Below are 16,146 nucleotides of genomic sequence, written 5' to 3' on the forward strand. Positions count from 1 at the left end.
ATAAGAGACCAGTGAAATATGATATTGTAGTTTTCTGAATGAAGTGTATTCCTAATAGAAATCAAATGTCAATAATTTTAGTTAAATAATAAAATGTTACTATAAAAATTCTTTTTCTTTTTTTTGGCAGATCTTTTTCATCTTTTATTTACTAAATGCAGAACCTACTATGTACATATAAAAATTCTAGGAACAAATAAAAATATATTTCTCCAATGATTCAAATAATGGGGACTTAAAATACATTCAACTGTAGGAAGGTGGAGGAAAGGTGAGCTTTTATTTCTATCATAAACTATAATATGCATTGAAGTTAAAGGAGAGATAATCTACTCTGATCATTTATTTGCCCAAAAAAAGTTTAAAAGGATACAAATCCATGAGAGACCAGGTGAATCTACATAACTTGATCAATTCTTGGTTACTTTCCCAGTAAAACAGTACTTCTGGCTATTTCATTCAACTGAAATTGATTGATCACATGACAATCTGATCAATTTTTTCAATGATGAGCAATTAAAATGTTGGAAAAACCTTAGCAACAAAAGTCCTCTATATTTTTGGTTAAACTACATGGATTAAGTCATTAGGAATAATTGAACTTAGGAAAAAAATAAGTACAAAGAGTATTCTGAATCTAATTCCCCCTCCTCAATTTTTGTTCTATAAATGTTAGCCATATATCTCTTACTGCTAAGGAGTTTTTTGTGGTAAAATAATGATCATGAATTACGGACCTTGAATCCACTTTCTACCTGACAGGAAATGTTTAGAGAAGAAAAGCTTGGTGTGAAAGGTGCTGAGGCATGAGTTCATTAATGTTGTACAGTGACCTTAACTAGGAAATGTTTTATCAAGATTTTGGTTTAAAATAATCATTCTCTGTTGTGCTGATGGGATATTTCTATTTAAACAAGAGGAAACAATCCCTTTCAGATCTAAATCTTATGGTAAATAATAATGGATAAAGACTGTTCCTTCCACCTCTGCTAGGATGAAAGATTAAGGTAGGAGGTAAATCTTTATACCTGGTTTAAATTCTGAGGACCCTTCTGCACTCACATCTGGTTAACATGCTGTATATTCTGAATGCCATTTTTATGTTTTGCTTTAGCAATTCTCTTTTTCTAACAAACAAGAACAGAAAGGTGCTTTCTTTCTGGGCAAAGTAGATGAACCACTATAGAAAAATGGTTGCTATTTGGTATACTTATGGAAAACATGGAAGTTAAGGCACAAATTATATTAACAAATTGTCAATGAGAAATGAAAACATCTGACCCCAAATACAGTGATTTTTCCATAAATATCTAAAGCTATCTATATATGTCACTATTATATGTAATTTTGTCTAGACTTCTTAGAACATTTGAGCTGATGTAATAATTATTTCTGTGCATTCTCCCTTCTTCCAAATTAGTTTATTAAATGCTTGAGAACTGAGGGTTTTTTTTTTATCTTTTCCCCCATTACCTAGCACAGTGCCTTGTCCCTAGAAGATGCTTTGTAACTATTTGTTGAATTGTAAATGTTTGCCCCATAAAGACCATCTATAAAGTGAATTCAATAATAACTAACATGACTCATTTAATTACCTTGAGGATAGCATGCCTCTCACACACATTTAATTGTATATGTATACATATACACACATACATATATATTTCTTGTCATGTATGTACATTTAAATGTATGTTCATAGAAAAAATTAAGAATTTTTTTGTATAGTGGATGTGCCATCATTCAAGAACCATGAGGTCAACTTTAATTTTTTAGTTTCAACATTCCATAGCTGAAAGAGATCATCTAAAGCATTCTCTTCATTTTGTAAAGCAGAAACTGAACTCCAGAAAGCTAAAGTAATTTGCCTAAGGTCCTTAACCTAGGTAACAACAACAATAAGAAGAACTAGCATTCATAGAGCACCTACTATGTAAAAGGAAAAGCAGGGACTAGAACCCATGTTTTTGTATTCCGAGTTCAATGTTCTTTCTACTAAGCCAAACTTGAATGTTTCTCTAAGCAAAGCAAGCACCCCACCAGAGGAAACAGTACATAGTCAAAGGAATTTTCCTGATGACATCTATTCTCCCAATTTGCTCCAGAAAGAGATGATTTTACAATCACATTTTTCTCCCAGGAAGATAAGGGTCATTACAGACTAGAACCAATATAGAGGTCTTAATCTAATTCTTTCATTTTATAGATGAGGAAATGGCAAAGTTGGCATTTGAACCCAGATCCTGTGACCCTAGACCCATGCCCTTTCCTCTATACCAAGCTGTTGCAAGGACAGTGGGCAAGCCTCACAACAAAGTACCTGTTGTGAAACTGGGGGTGGGTGTCCTTCCATAAGGACAAAAGAAGCTAGTTTTGCAGATTCTGGGACCAGCTAAGTCAAAATTCAACACCTTTTTTTTTTAACTTTCAAAATTTTCAGTTGGGCTTTGACTTATGAAGAAAGTTAAAAGAGTAGAAAATTAGAACTTAAGGTAGGCATGATACTGACAAATGATTAGTAAGCAATAAAGATTTAAGTTAAGTGACCTCTTTCTGAATTATTTTTTTAAATTTTTTTCTTTAGTCCTCTACTTTACATTTATTATATTCTATCTTAGATCCTGAGATGAGTCCAATCCTGATGGTAGACATCATCCCATCAGCAAGTTCATAAAGTGAATAAAGTGACTATTTTTAATTAATAATACTTTTAGCAAAATCATCTTCATTTTTTTTCTATTTTTAGTTTTCTGCTACAAAATAACAGTAAAGAAATCAAATTTTAAAAAAAAATCACTGGGAATCCTCTAAGAAGACATTTCACTTAAATATATAAAGGGATTTTTTTTAAATGTACATAGTATGTCAGAAATTAAATGACTGAGTGTTGGGATTTTCTCACCTTGCGAAATTTTTGAGAGCTCTCAAATGACATTGTGGTGTCACCTTATCTTATCTTTAGACCTCCAGATTGTGCTTGGGGATTTCCCCAGGGTCTTTGTTAAGGAAAAATGGTTATCCCTGTGGAATTGTATATATACTAGACAATCCCAATGTGTCAGCAAATAGAGCCCATAGAACTCCTAGAGATAAGGTATTAATTTACCTTGGAAGATTATCTAGATTTTTAATATCTGTATTATGTCTGATTCTTCCCAATCCAGATATGTGATATTGTGCTATATTTCTGTATACATGTTTGAATAGGCTGAACCACATAAGGTTATGAGACTTTGAATAGTCTATCTATGTATATAATATTATAGGTACACATTTTTGAATGTGAACCAAAAGTTAAAGCTGTTGCTATATTAAATGCACTACAGTAGTAAGTTTTGATAGCTAGTTTACCTATTTATTTAGGAACAACCTCCATTTTATCTGAGGGAACTAAAAAAGTCAAAGACAAGATTTTGTTTGTTTTTGTTTTTGTTTTTTTCAGAACCTCTTCCATTCGCCATTTTATTTGTCTTTTTATAACAGTGTTACATAAGACAAGAAGTTTGTCCTAATTCTTATTTCTAAAATGTTCCCAGGATTATCTTCTTACATAGGAGTAGGAAAAGTATTCCTTATATTGGAAAATACCCATTGCTTTATAAGCAATCCTTGGTGATAATCTTCTACTGTCTCAGCTGATCTGGTCCTTTGAATGGCAGAAAGAAACAAACAAAATGAGAGGGAAACAGAGCAAAACAGAGGTTGAGACAGAGAACAAGAGAAATAGACAGGTGACAATGAAAAGCAGTTTAAGGATTGTGGTTAGGGATTATTTCAGGACATACAATTCACTATTTGAAGGAAAATTATATTGGTCCAAATATAGACCAGTCTTCTTTCTTATATTTTGTAGAAAGTATTAATGAGGCCTGTAACCAATATTTTATTCAGAGTATGCCTAAGTGTTCTTTTTTTTCCCTTCAAGAGACCTCATGCTAAGAGTATGGTCTTTATTTAGTAACAACCTATATATGAATCAATCCAATGTCCTCCTCTATGAAACCAAAAATTTGCAAAGCAGTCTGTGTTTCCAGGATTATGCTTTGCTCATCTCAGTTAAATGGTATGTGATATCAGACATACAAAGAATCTGTTTTACTACTTCTATAAGCTCCAGGTAATGAAGACAACATTTATCATTAAATGTCAACATTTGTACCTTTTAAGTAGAAAAAAGAATGTTGACCATGGAGGAAAAAAAAAGTTCATATGTAATGTAAGTCACCTATTTGAAAATTGTGGCTTCCACATTTTAATAGAGAAAAACAAATACATGTATGTATGTATGTATGTATGTGTGTGTGTGTGTGTATAATGTGTCCATTGAAGCAAACTTGTTTTAGGTATATAAAAAATACTGAATTGGGACAATATATCTTTAGAGAAAAGCATATTCATGCAAAAGCTTATTAATTATTAACAGAGTTTTACCATATGTGAGATTTTTTTTCTCTTATACAAAGCAAACATAAAAGGAGGTTATTTAACTAGAGGAAAACTCATTCTATGAATTTATAAGATTTCTGTAATATGTATGGTACATATAGATAGAAAAATATGTTAAAAAGAGTTACATATTAGCTTAAAAACATTTTGGGTACTAGAAAATATTACCCCCCCCACCTCAGAAAACACTGTAAAGGGAACAATAGTCATTTTCCAAGATTTAAAGGGTTATCCTGGGGACAAGAGATAAGACTTACTTTGTTTGACTTCAGAGGACAGAACTAGGGACAAAGAGTGGAAGTAGTAAAAAACAAACTAGTTTAGACTTAATGTAAGGAATTATTTCCTAACAACTTGAACTAACCCGAAGTGCAATGAACTGTCAAAGAAGGGAGTACCTTCCCTCTCTCTATAGGTCTTCCTGAAAAATACAAGCTGGATGTCCACTCCTAGGGTAATAAAAGGGATTCTTGTCTCATTTATATGGCCTCTGAGGTTACTTCTATCACCAATATTTCACCACAAAACAACAGCAAAATCTTTTAGGCAGAGGAGAAAATATTGGATTCTTAAACAGCAATGAGCACCTATCATAGTAAAAATTGAATGGGTACCCTCATTGGAATGCCACCAAAAGGACTATATCTGAACAGTACTCACTTTATCACCAGAGCTCACAAACAAAAATAAAGACCATAAAAGAAATGCAAAGGCATTCAGACAATGAAGCAAAATTAAAAGTAAACATCCAAATTGCCCTCTGAAAAAGTTGTTAAAAAGACACTTAGATTACAAGCATGTCATGTCATAGGAAAAAATAATATAACTAATGAAAAATTTTCAAATGTACCAAAATATTTTTAATCAAACTTGAAAATAACTTCTACCAGAGGCAAAGAGTTCCAGGACATGATATTGTTAACACAACATACTTTAGGCTATCTTTGATAGCTTTATTCTAGCCGAGGACATTTAGATTCACTGATGGAAAGCAGGGACTTTTTCATTCACATTCTAACTTGACCAAATTTTAAATAGCATAGTATCCTTTGTATTAACAATTAACTAGTGAAGTAAAGCTTTAGTGGAGTGTCAAAATAAATTGAACAACCCTGATGCTTGAATAAAAGTGGTTATATCTGTAACTAAGGAAAACATCTTCAACACAACATCTCTAAATTAAACAATGTAAAGTTGTTTAAAACATTCAGACAGTTGGTTGTGTTAGGAAAGAAAAGTAGATAGATATAGTTTGGGACTCAATTAATTTTCAAATTGTATCAACTAAAGTAAATTTTTACTTTGGTAAATCACATGATACTCTTATATGGCATCTCTAATTGAAGTTTTCAGCCTTCACATTGATCTCCCACTTCCCATCTTCCCATTAGGGATCATACTTGTCTTTAAAATTGGCTAGCATTTCCATCTAGATATTAAAAAAAAGCTGAAAGATGAAAGAAAATTAGGGAAGAGGGAGGAGGTCACTGCAAGGATATGCCACTGTTTCTTTGGTATAAGCATACTTGAAATTGTGTGCTTGAGGTACAAACATTACTTCAGCAGACAATTCCATTGCTATCACCCAATGGAAAATAACTTTCTTAACAAAGCCTGCTTTCATTTTTGTCTTTGCAGCTCCAGAGCTCAACATATATGCTAAGTGTTCAATAAAAATTCACTGAAACAGAATTGAAATTGAACTATTCCATGTCTCAATGATATTACTACATGTAATCATCCCTTAATACATTATTCTGTATATAGTATGTACTTAATGAATATTTGTTGAATTAAAATATTCACTGAATTGTACACTTTTATAGGTGATTTTTTTGACCCTAAGTATAAAACTGTATATTAGTTTGAGGAAAATACTGTAATAGAAACAACAGCAAGTCATATGAATAGACAAGCTGTAGAACATTATTTTAAATATTTTAATCATATTTTTAAAGCACATGAGGAGGGGCACAGACACTTTTTTAATATGCTGGAGCTAGGATGGGGTATTGGGAAGAGAGATTCAGGAATTAGAGGTTCCAGTCTTGAGTCTGTCATTAACTTAGATATATCATTTTAGGCTTGTCATGTCATAAATTTAAGCTTGAATTTTTGTTTTTTTGTTTTTTTACCTGAAATTTGGAGGCTGGAGGCAAGATTAGACAATGTTTAAGGTCCCTTTCAAGCTCTAATGTTTATATAAAGTTAACAAGACAACAATAAATGAAATTTTCAGTTTCAGTGAAGCAAATTTTTAAAAAGAGAGATATAGATACATTCTAAAGAGAACATGAAAACTGAGCTGTAGTATAAGGGATAAATTGTGCACAACTATTAAAAACTCATGTATCTCAGAAAAATGAATTAAATTGCCTAAATCACATATTCTTTTCATGATGTGTTTGTTGCTAGAAAGAGTACCAAACACGGAACTTATCAGTACAACTTGGCATAGAAGATAACACATTCTTTAATGAGCAGATTTTATTTTTTTGCATCACAACAAACAGCTAATGAGCTATTTGCCATTAATATTGAGAACTAGATAATCATAAAAATTAATAACATTTTCTTCTAAACCCAGCCCCAGGGAAATTTATGATGCTTAAGTTATATAAATACAAGTCATTATTATTAATGAGGAAAAAGGAGTTACATAAAAAATGACATGGCTATTTTTTCATCATTAGCATTATTTGGAGACCAAACATTTTGCATTTCCTAGAAATGCTAGCAATTAGAAATGATGTATTTGGGTTACAGCAAATCCAGTTTCCAGCAAACTTCTAAGTAAAAACATAATATAAATTATTGCAGAAATGTGGGGCATTTGGGGCACATGTTTGCTAATCATTCTTTGCTGTGTAATTAAATGACTTCCATTCAATTTTAACCTATCATTAGGTTTAGATACCCTGTTGTTTGGTCCACATAAGGACTAAATTCTCTTGTACTCAGACTGTAATGCCTAATGCAGTGAGCCTAATGCTATGATCAATTTTTTTTAGCATTTTTTTTTTCTTCTAGCTGCTTTGGCATTTTATTCTTGATGTTCCTAGAGAAGACATATTTCTTTAAATAGGGAAATTGCCATAAATTTTTCTTATACTTAAATTCTCATGGTGTTTTCCATAGTTTCCATGAAGCAATGCTGCTTATTCAGATATACATAGGTGAAATGGGTTTATAACATGATTATTTTAGCATTAACAGCTTAAGCATATCACTATTTTGAAGGTGTTTAAAGTCAGGTATATGGGTTTATGGGCTCAGAAAGAACATGATGCTGAAGTAAAGTTTGTGAACCAATTAGCTTTAAACAGAAGGGGGAAAAAGAATTTCCTTCTATATTGCAATCTTGACTATCTGTCTCAAATTTGTGCTGTGGGTCACAAAAAGGATTGGCCAGGAGCATACCCAATGGATTGATCAGTGCAACCAGATAAAAAGACACAAAGTTCTTGTCTTACTATTCAGCTGACAGTAGTTCATTTGTGCCATTTTGGGAGGGGTGGCAATAAAAATTCAGCACATCATTAAGGGTAGATTTGTGTGTGGTAAAAGAGTTATTCATGAAAACATAGATATGGAACTAAATTCTTTCACATTTTTTCCAAGCCTAAAAAAATGAAACTCCTTTCCATAGCAACTCTGGAAATTCCAGAGCACCTGATTCTCCTACTTGGTGCAAAGAGATTGCATAAACAGAAATCATCTATGTTTCTGGTTTAAGACCTTTTGTTCTCATAACATAGCATCAGAAGTCTTCAGAGTAATGTTCAAATAGGACTCAAAGAGGATTTAAGTAGGTTCATTTCACATGCGATTCTGCAGAGTTGAAGCTTACACATACTTCAAATAAGGGAGAACTTTGTCCAACATGTATTGCTTCATTCACATAAAATCTTATATGTGCCCTCTCATGAGACATATTATGATGAATACCCTTGGCTTAAATTCTTCATTCTTCTTGGTAAGATTTTGACAGAGGCAATAACTAGACTAGAAATCAAATAAAACAAATCAAATCCTGATGGAAAAACTTTGGGCTACCCTAGCACAGATCTGGCCCCAGTGGGTATATCTACACCACTATTTCAAGTGTGTTCAGTTTTAACCCCTATTACAATTGTGAATAGGGATTATATGTGCATATTTGTACTATTGTACAGTACAAGTGTGTCACTCTAAGAGTTTTTGCAAGCCCATCTGTTGGGCAATAGTTATATTCTGTTTCTCATTTAAAAAAACAAAGTTTAAAAACAAAAACAGTACAAGGAACTAGGAATCAATGACTAAAACCAACAAATGATAGAGTGTTGGTTTAACCATAAACTGATCAGTGGGAGCAAATTATAAGAAGTTGCCCATCTCATTTGTTGAGAGAAAAAAGGAGCAATGAAAATTTAGGCCACTGCAACAGAGGCCACCTCCAGCTGATAGGAAAGACAAGAATCCCATACTTTGGGGTTATTTAGTTCCTATACATGAGGTTTGAGATCCACATTATTTTAATCATACATCTTCAAAGATTAAGAATGAGGTTTTTTTTTTGTTGTTTGTTTGTTTCTAGAAAAGGTGTTTAAGTCTAGAGAGGAGAAAGATAATTTGTGATTCTGCACCTGTTATGACAAATCAGAGTAAAATATAAAAATATAAATCTATGAAAATAGCTAAATTAAACATCAGGATCAGACACAATTCACTTAAATACTCTCCCATACTTGCCAAATTTTCCCTGATTTGTTTACCTGTGATATTGGCACATCTTGTTCTACTTAACTTAATGTTTTTTTTTTTGGTATTCTAACACTTTTACATGTTATTTTTCAAAGGCAAAAGGTAAATGAAATGTGAAATTTCACATATCTTTGTAAAGATGTATAAGTATCTTGCATGAACAGTACATAAATATTTTACGAATCAGATCCTCATTGTTCATGATTTCAAAAGGATTGATATGTGTTTTCCTATTGTCTATCAGAATAGCTACCTTCCCTATGTTCAAGAAAAAAAGAAAGGAAAAAAAAAACAGCAGCAAGAAAGAAAATTCCATCTGACATCATTAAGGTGATTTCATCGCAGTAAGAAAACATAAAATATTTTATTAATTATAATACTAAAATTCAAATCTATAGAACTTAATATTTACAACTGAAATTGTCATATTATTAATGTTTTCTAATTTAAAATGTTATTTTTTTTAAATTTGAGACTTTGAAAGAATAAGGTTAATATCTAATTTTCCTTAAAATGGTATTATAGATTTCCAGAAATCTTACAAGGGTTCAAAAATGAGAAACTGGTTCCTAAATTTGAAAAGCATCCACACAAGCTTCTCATCATTATATTCCATGCTGTGACTATAAAGTAAAAATGAGATAGCTGAAATGGTCAGAACCCAACTTGACACTGTTTCACTCAGTTGCCTCTATAAGCTGTCTGAGTCTGATGGCTACAGGATTTGAATTTTCCAGTACTATCATGTTGAGGCATTTTAGATTAGCTACCTGTGAGCCTGGGACACTGGGAAGACCCACTGGACTGGACCCACAGTAGAGCCAATCAGATTGCTCTCCTTCAATGCAGGCACTTCTTCCAGGTATAGGGGAAAGTCATAATTTAGCCTCAATGAAGGTCTGTCAACAAGAGGGCCAGCTGGTTGTACTATATAACATCAATAAACTGGTCAAAAAATAAAAATAAAACTCTAACTTGAGATTACTAATATATTCAACAGAAATCCCTAATTGCTATGTCTTGTCATTGTAGACCTAAAACTGTTTTAAATGTATTACTTGAGGCGATTCCTAACCACTTTCCTTGACTTCCTGTCCCTTCTGATTCCTTTATCTGGGATATTTTAATGACTAAAAATCTTAAAAAATAAGATTTGTTTCTTTAGGTTATAGTCAATCAACTGACACCAGAAACATCTGGATTAATTATATGGCCTCAAAAGTAATTGTTTTAGCATATCAATTTCATCATTTTCACAAAGGTTACTTTAGATATATACAAACACTATCATTTAGTCATTAATTGCATTTAGAATAAAGACCTACTCATTTTATCTCCTGATTTTAACATTCATACTGTAAAGGCTAATGTAAAAATAATGCATCATTTTGTCACCCTGGGCATACTGTAATTTAAACAAACAAAAATCCCACAAATAGTATGTTATTGGTTGCATTGTACATAGGTCTGGTGTTGGTTTTATCCTCAATACTCTTTGTAGCAGTCTTTTCCTCCCTTTAGTTGATTCCACTCTTTTTGTCAAACATCAAAAAAAAAAAAAAAACAAACACTGTGAAGAGGAGATATTCATAGGAATAAGTATCATCCTGAGGGTTCAGACAAATATTTTCCTGTAGCGTATGAAGCAGATAATGTAGTAATGAGAATTTACTTCTGTATTTGTGACCAAGTTCACTTGTCACTGGAAGACTTTAAATCAATATCTTACCCACAGAGTTCAGAATCCTGGTTGAGACTGGATTCCTTTGCATATTTGCAACTCAACAACAACAAAGAATCTTACCACCACCACAATCATAAAAAAAAGTCATCAATAACAAATTGATTAGAATCTTGTCATTGAACAAAATTCTATCTCCATCAATAACTATAGCTGATCATTATAACTAAAAAAAAAACTGCCCTATATTTTAAAGGAAGTTGGAAACACTGATATCTGAGTGATGATTCCCATTAAATATTCGTTTCTCTTTCTGAGGGATCATCAAGTACTTTGGTAGCTCGGACAGTAATGTCATCATTTTCATTATTGGTCAAAGGTTCTACTTCCTTGGAGTCAGCATGGTTTAGGGCTTTCTGCTTTTCTTCTTCTAACATTTTTTCCTTGGCCAACATCTTATAGTTGATAGCATTGCCAACAAACAGCCATATGCTAGCTATAGTCACAATCACCCCACAGCAAAAATACATGTACTTATATTCTCCAGTTTCATCCACCAGTTTACCTGAAACACAAAAAATATGTGTGAGATGAGATAAAGACTAATTTGCAAATTTTAACACTTTCAAATTCAAGTTTTTTACAGCTATAAATACTGAGTGTCCTATAAGTTTTAATGCAGTTTTAAAGCTTAAAATTGCAATTGCACTAAGATTTTTGGAATGTCCTTTATATGGATATAGTCGATTTGAACTAATACTACAAAATGATAATACTTTAACATAGAAATTCTTTCATACATCTTCACAGGGTAAAGGAGCTCTACATTAATTAGGTTATATTCACAAGAAATGAAATTTTAGGGTTTGATATTATTATGAATTCCTAAAAAGAAACAGTCACACATAGAATATTGTTATGTATAGGTTTCTCCAAAGTTCTTCTTCATTTCTAAGCTTTCTTTTTCATTAAATAAGAGGGTCCTTAAATACCATATTAAGTACCTTTAGACTTGTAAGGTATCTCCATCCTTACTCTCCTGGTTGAAAGGCATTTTATCCTAAGGGCTAATACAATTCTTATTTAGTTTACATGACTCTGGTCAGCCAAATAAAACTAGGATGAAAATATCTGTTTCCCCAAACTTAGTTGCAATATTAATGGAACATACAAATATATATATATGTATATATATATATATATATATACACACACATGTACATATGTGTATGTACACACACATGTGTACATATGTGTATACACACACATATAGATAGATAATTTTAAATTTATGTTTACTTACATTATTCCCCTTTCCCTTTTTTTCTTCTATGGTTATCATAATGCAAAATAATAGAGCTATGTCACCCTAATCATTGACCACAGAATGTATTACCATAACTGACAATGGAAATCATTATTCAATTCAACCTGTTGTGCTTTAGTGATTCTGTCCCCTTTCTTGTGTTTTTCCCATTTTCTCATTCATTGATTAGACTCTAATGTTGATATAATAGTTTCCATTATTAGTGAGTTAGATCCTAAGACTGTGCTTATGTGTTGATGCCAAATCAACAAAGTCATTCCATTAGAGTCAAATAAATTGTTTGGTAATGCATGAAGAAAACATACAGATGACTGATTTCATTTTTTACTGATATTTTGGGGGTCACATAATTCATAATAAGAGCAAAATCAATAAAGAGTATGTGTGATAGTTAAGGTCTAAACCTGATGAGCAACTAGGAGCTATACCAATAGATTATAATCAACCAGGGCCATGTTACTCAGAGAAATTGGGATTTCTACTTCATGGAATACTGGAAGAAGGAAATTAATGTTTGGATAACTTGGCTTATTTAGTTTTGTTGGGTTCTTACACATTTTAATTTATTCTTTGATACCAATCGGATCAGAAACTTAAAAATGCAAAAGCATGTGACAATTTAGATGAACTCATTTGATTTATGGACTTACGTAAGGTGACAGATACAATAGGTGCAATAAAAATCTTTCCTTCTCCAACATCAATAAAAGAGAGACAATGGTCCAAAGAAACAGAGACAGATTGGTGTGAAAAACTAGAACGTTTTCATAAATGTCTGAATCTGATTATTACGTGAGAACACTCGACTTCATATGTAAACATCCATAATATACCTTATAGAATTAAAACATGGATTTTAAAACTAGATACTGATATTTCAGGACTAAATATAAGGATTTACCCTTTGTAATTATTTCTTTTGTGTCGCTTTATACAGTCATTTGCCTTTAGCATATGAAACATATTTTAGGAATTTTTTTTTTACTTTTTTTTGAGGTATCACATATCAAATATGCTTTGAACCCTAAAATAATTTAAACTCACATATAACTGCGTCTTACCTTTTGAAAATAATTTCATTAAATATGTCTTACAATCCAAAGGCAAATTTCAAAATTCACGTGTTAATTTGAATTAAAGTTAACTCAAATAAGAAAAAGCTTTACTCAATCCTACTGAAATTGTACACATATCCATATGTACATGTTAATGGCATATGAAAAATCTTTATTAAAATTATGACAAATTCCAATGCTTGTATAAAGTGGGTAGCTTCTAACAATAGATTCAATTTCAATTAATTCAATTCAGTGGCATTTTCTTAAAAAAATGAAGAGAAAACTTTAATTGTATAAAAATAAAAACTGTGGAGAAGAGAGTTTGCCTTCCCAATGTACATATTTCTAAATCTTCTGAACAAAGGAGACAGAAAATTTGAAAATAAGATGTAAAAGAGCAAAAAAAAAGGTAATCAGTAGTGATAAAATATAGCTAAGCAGCCATGTAACAGCTAGGCCTAGATCTTAAAAGAAATTATGCCAGGAAGAAAAGTGATCATAGTCTATGAAAATTTTAATAAAATTGAAAATATAGAGCATTCATTAATCATAGTACCAGATGCCTTCAGGCTATCAGTGTTTATTATTCAGTAGAAGGTGAGGAAAAGGTTAATGAAACTATTCATGGACTCCTAACATCATTTTTAGAACAAAAGTGTTTTTTTGAACTTTTCTGCAAGGATATAGTAATGGATAGAAATGTCAAATTTCTCTTCTTTAGAAGAATACAACTATGGAATGTGCTATAATAAGGTACTGAACTAGGAGTGAGAAGGAATGATTCCAGTCCCAGACCTGCTCTTAATTCTCTGTGGTTTCTTAACCAATTTACTTAGTCTTTTGAATCTCAATTTTCTGCATCTGTGCAATTAGAAGTTTGAAGGGATCTCTAAGACAATCACTCTTCTCCTTCTATAATTCTGTGGTTTTCCGAAAATGAACTTACCTGCCAATGGAGGGCCAATCAGAACAGGGCAGCATTCCACAATAGTGACAAGTCCCACTGCACTGGAGAACCTTGTGGCACCAACAAGGTCCATGAGAGTTTCAAAGAGGACACTGCTGACCATGCCAAAGGAAAAGCCAAAAAATACAGCATATACCACCAAGCCACTGTAGCTTTCTGCCAGAGGGCACAATAGATGACAGATGCCATTACACAAGACTGCAAAACTGAAGAAGTACTGGATACGAGGCCGGATCAGCTTGGTGTTTGCCAATATACCCATAGAAGGCCGAGCAAACATATCTATAAAGGCCAAGATGGACAGCAAAAGGGCTGCAGAATATTCATCAATTCCTTTGTGTTTTGCATATGGTGCCAGGAACACAATTGGTGCAAAAAAGCCAACAAACATAATGACATTTCCTGACAGGTAAATCAGGAACCCCCTGTGCTTGAAAAGGGACAGGTCTAAATATTTATTGACAGTTTCACATGCTGATTTTCTCTTGATGATTTTCTGTACACTTGTCTCTCCCAGTACTTTCTCAACATCGTTTCTAGCAGGAGCTTGTTTGGGTCCAACAGGTCTCATGAGTGACCCAGCCACACAACAGTTCAAAAGGACTGCTCCCAATATCAAGAAGCTCCCTTTCCAGCCAAAATGATTGAAAAGAAACTGATTGAAAGGTGCCAATGTACTTAAGAACACAGGACTTCCAGCCATGGCCAATCCATTAGCAATGGGTCTTTTCTTGTAAAAGTACTTGCCAATCATGGTTAAGGCAGGTTGTAGATTGAAAGCTAAGCCTAAACCTGGAGGAAAACAAAATAAAACTAAATGTAAATAATTTTCATAAAATGGTTAATTTTGAAGAACATTAAATTGTATAAGATGACTGAGTCCTGCATAAAATCACTTGTGATGCTCATTCTCAGATGGAATAGAATTTTTTAAAAAAATGTTTTAAACACTAAGCACATAATGGAGCAGTTCAATATTATGCAAACATCATCTCACAGTCTTACTATTTCATATGAAGACAGAGATATAAGAACACAAACTTTTACTGACATTTGAATGATGTTACCTAGAATGAATTAAAACGGTGACAATGATACCCAGTGCTTCAGTACTGCAAAATACCCCTAACTTCCTTAGTGTAGGTATTAACCTTATGCAGATCATAACTCCTCTATACTTCAGACATGTGCATGAATGAGTTATTTCAATGAAAAAAATGAGAATAAAACATCTTTAGATGACTTATCTTCTGATACTGAGCTTCTCCAAATATATGGGTCTGGTTCTGAAATGAAAGACCCAGAGTCTGTAACCTTTCCATGCATGAAAACTTTCCAGTATAACAAAGCCCACCAGAGTTTATTATGATCTCTTGGCAAAGCCTCTGAGGAGCTGAAAGTAACCACCCCCTCTTGCTGTTATGAGACATCTGATATATTTCTAAAGTGTCATTAAGCTTAATAAGTGTATGGTACTGGTATGTATTGGTATGCTTTCATGTGATTATTGTTGTTAATTTTAAAGCACTTTGCATAAAAAAAGTATTATTTAAAAAGTTGTAATTGTTTTATGGTTATTTTATAGAGAAGAAAATATGTGGGCTGATTATTCAGGGGTGTCAGTTCCAGAATCATCATCAGGGGGTCATTCACACATGCTTACATGATTTACATATGGGAGATGACCACTATGTAAGTGTAAATGTAAATGTAAATCACATAAGCATAAAGAAATTATATTAAATCAAACCATTTAAAGAAACATTTTTTAAAAATACATTTCAGGGATTTTTTTTTATTTATACATCACTTACATTTTCCATTATATCTCTCCTCTAGTGCTCTCCCATCAAACTACCTTATTAAAAAGCACACACACACACACACACACACAACATAGAAAAGGGGGGTGTTCAGCAAAACT

The 16,146-nt window shown here is 32.5% G+C and overlaps 1 protein-coding gene across 7 annotated transcripts in view; it reads right to left on the reverse strand.

The window, feature by feature from the left end:
- Positions 1-5,283: 5,283 nt before the first annotated feature.
- Positions 5,284-16,146, reverse strand: part of SLC16A7 (solute carrier family 16 member 7) — a 214,005-nt gene continuing 203,142 nt past the window's right edge. For all 7 annotated transcript variants that reach the window (XM_027854958.1, XM_027854955.1, XM_027854957.1 and 4 more), the window contains 2 exons: positions 14,202-15,014; positions 5,284-11,435 (listed from right to left, as the gene is read on the reverse strand). In XM_027854958.1, coding sequence (XP_027710759.1) covers positions 11,164-11,435; positions 14,202-15,014 — 1,085 coding nt within the window. In that variant the 3' untranslated portion in view covers positions 5,284-11,163. The remainder of the gene's footprint in view (positions 11,436-14,201; positions 15,015-16,146) is intronic.

The sequence above is a fragment of the Vombatus ursinus genome, unplaced genomic scaffold, assembly GCF_900497805.2.
Source record: "Vombatus ursinus unplaced genomic scaffold, bare-nosed wombat genome assembly UNPS02010769.1, whole genome shotgun sequence".
Taxonomy (NCBI): domain Eukaryota; kingdom Metazoa; phylum Chordata; class Mammalia; order Diprotodontia; family Vombatidae; genus Vombatus; species Vombatus ursinus.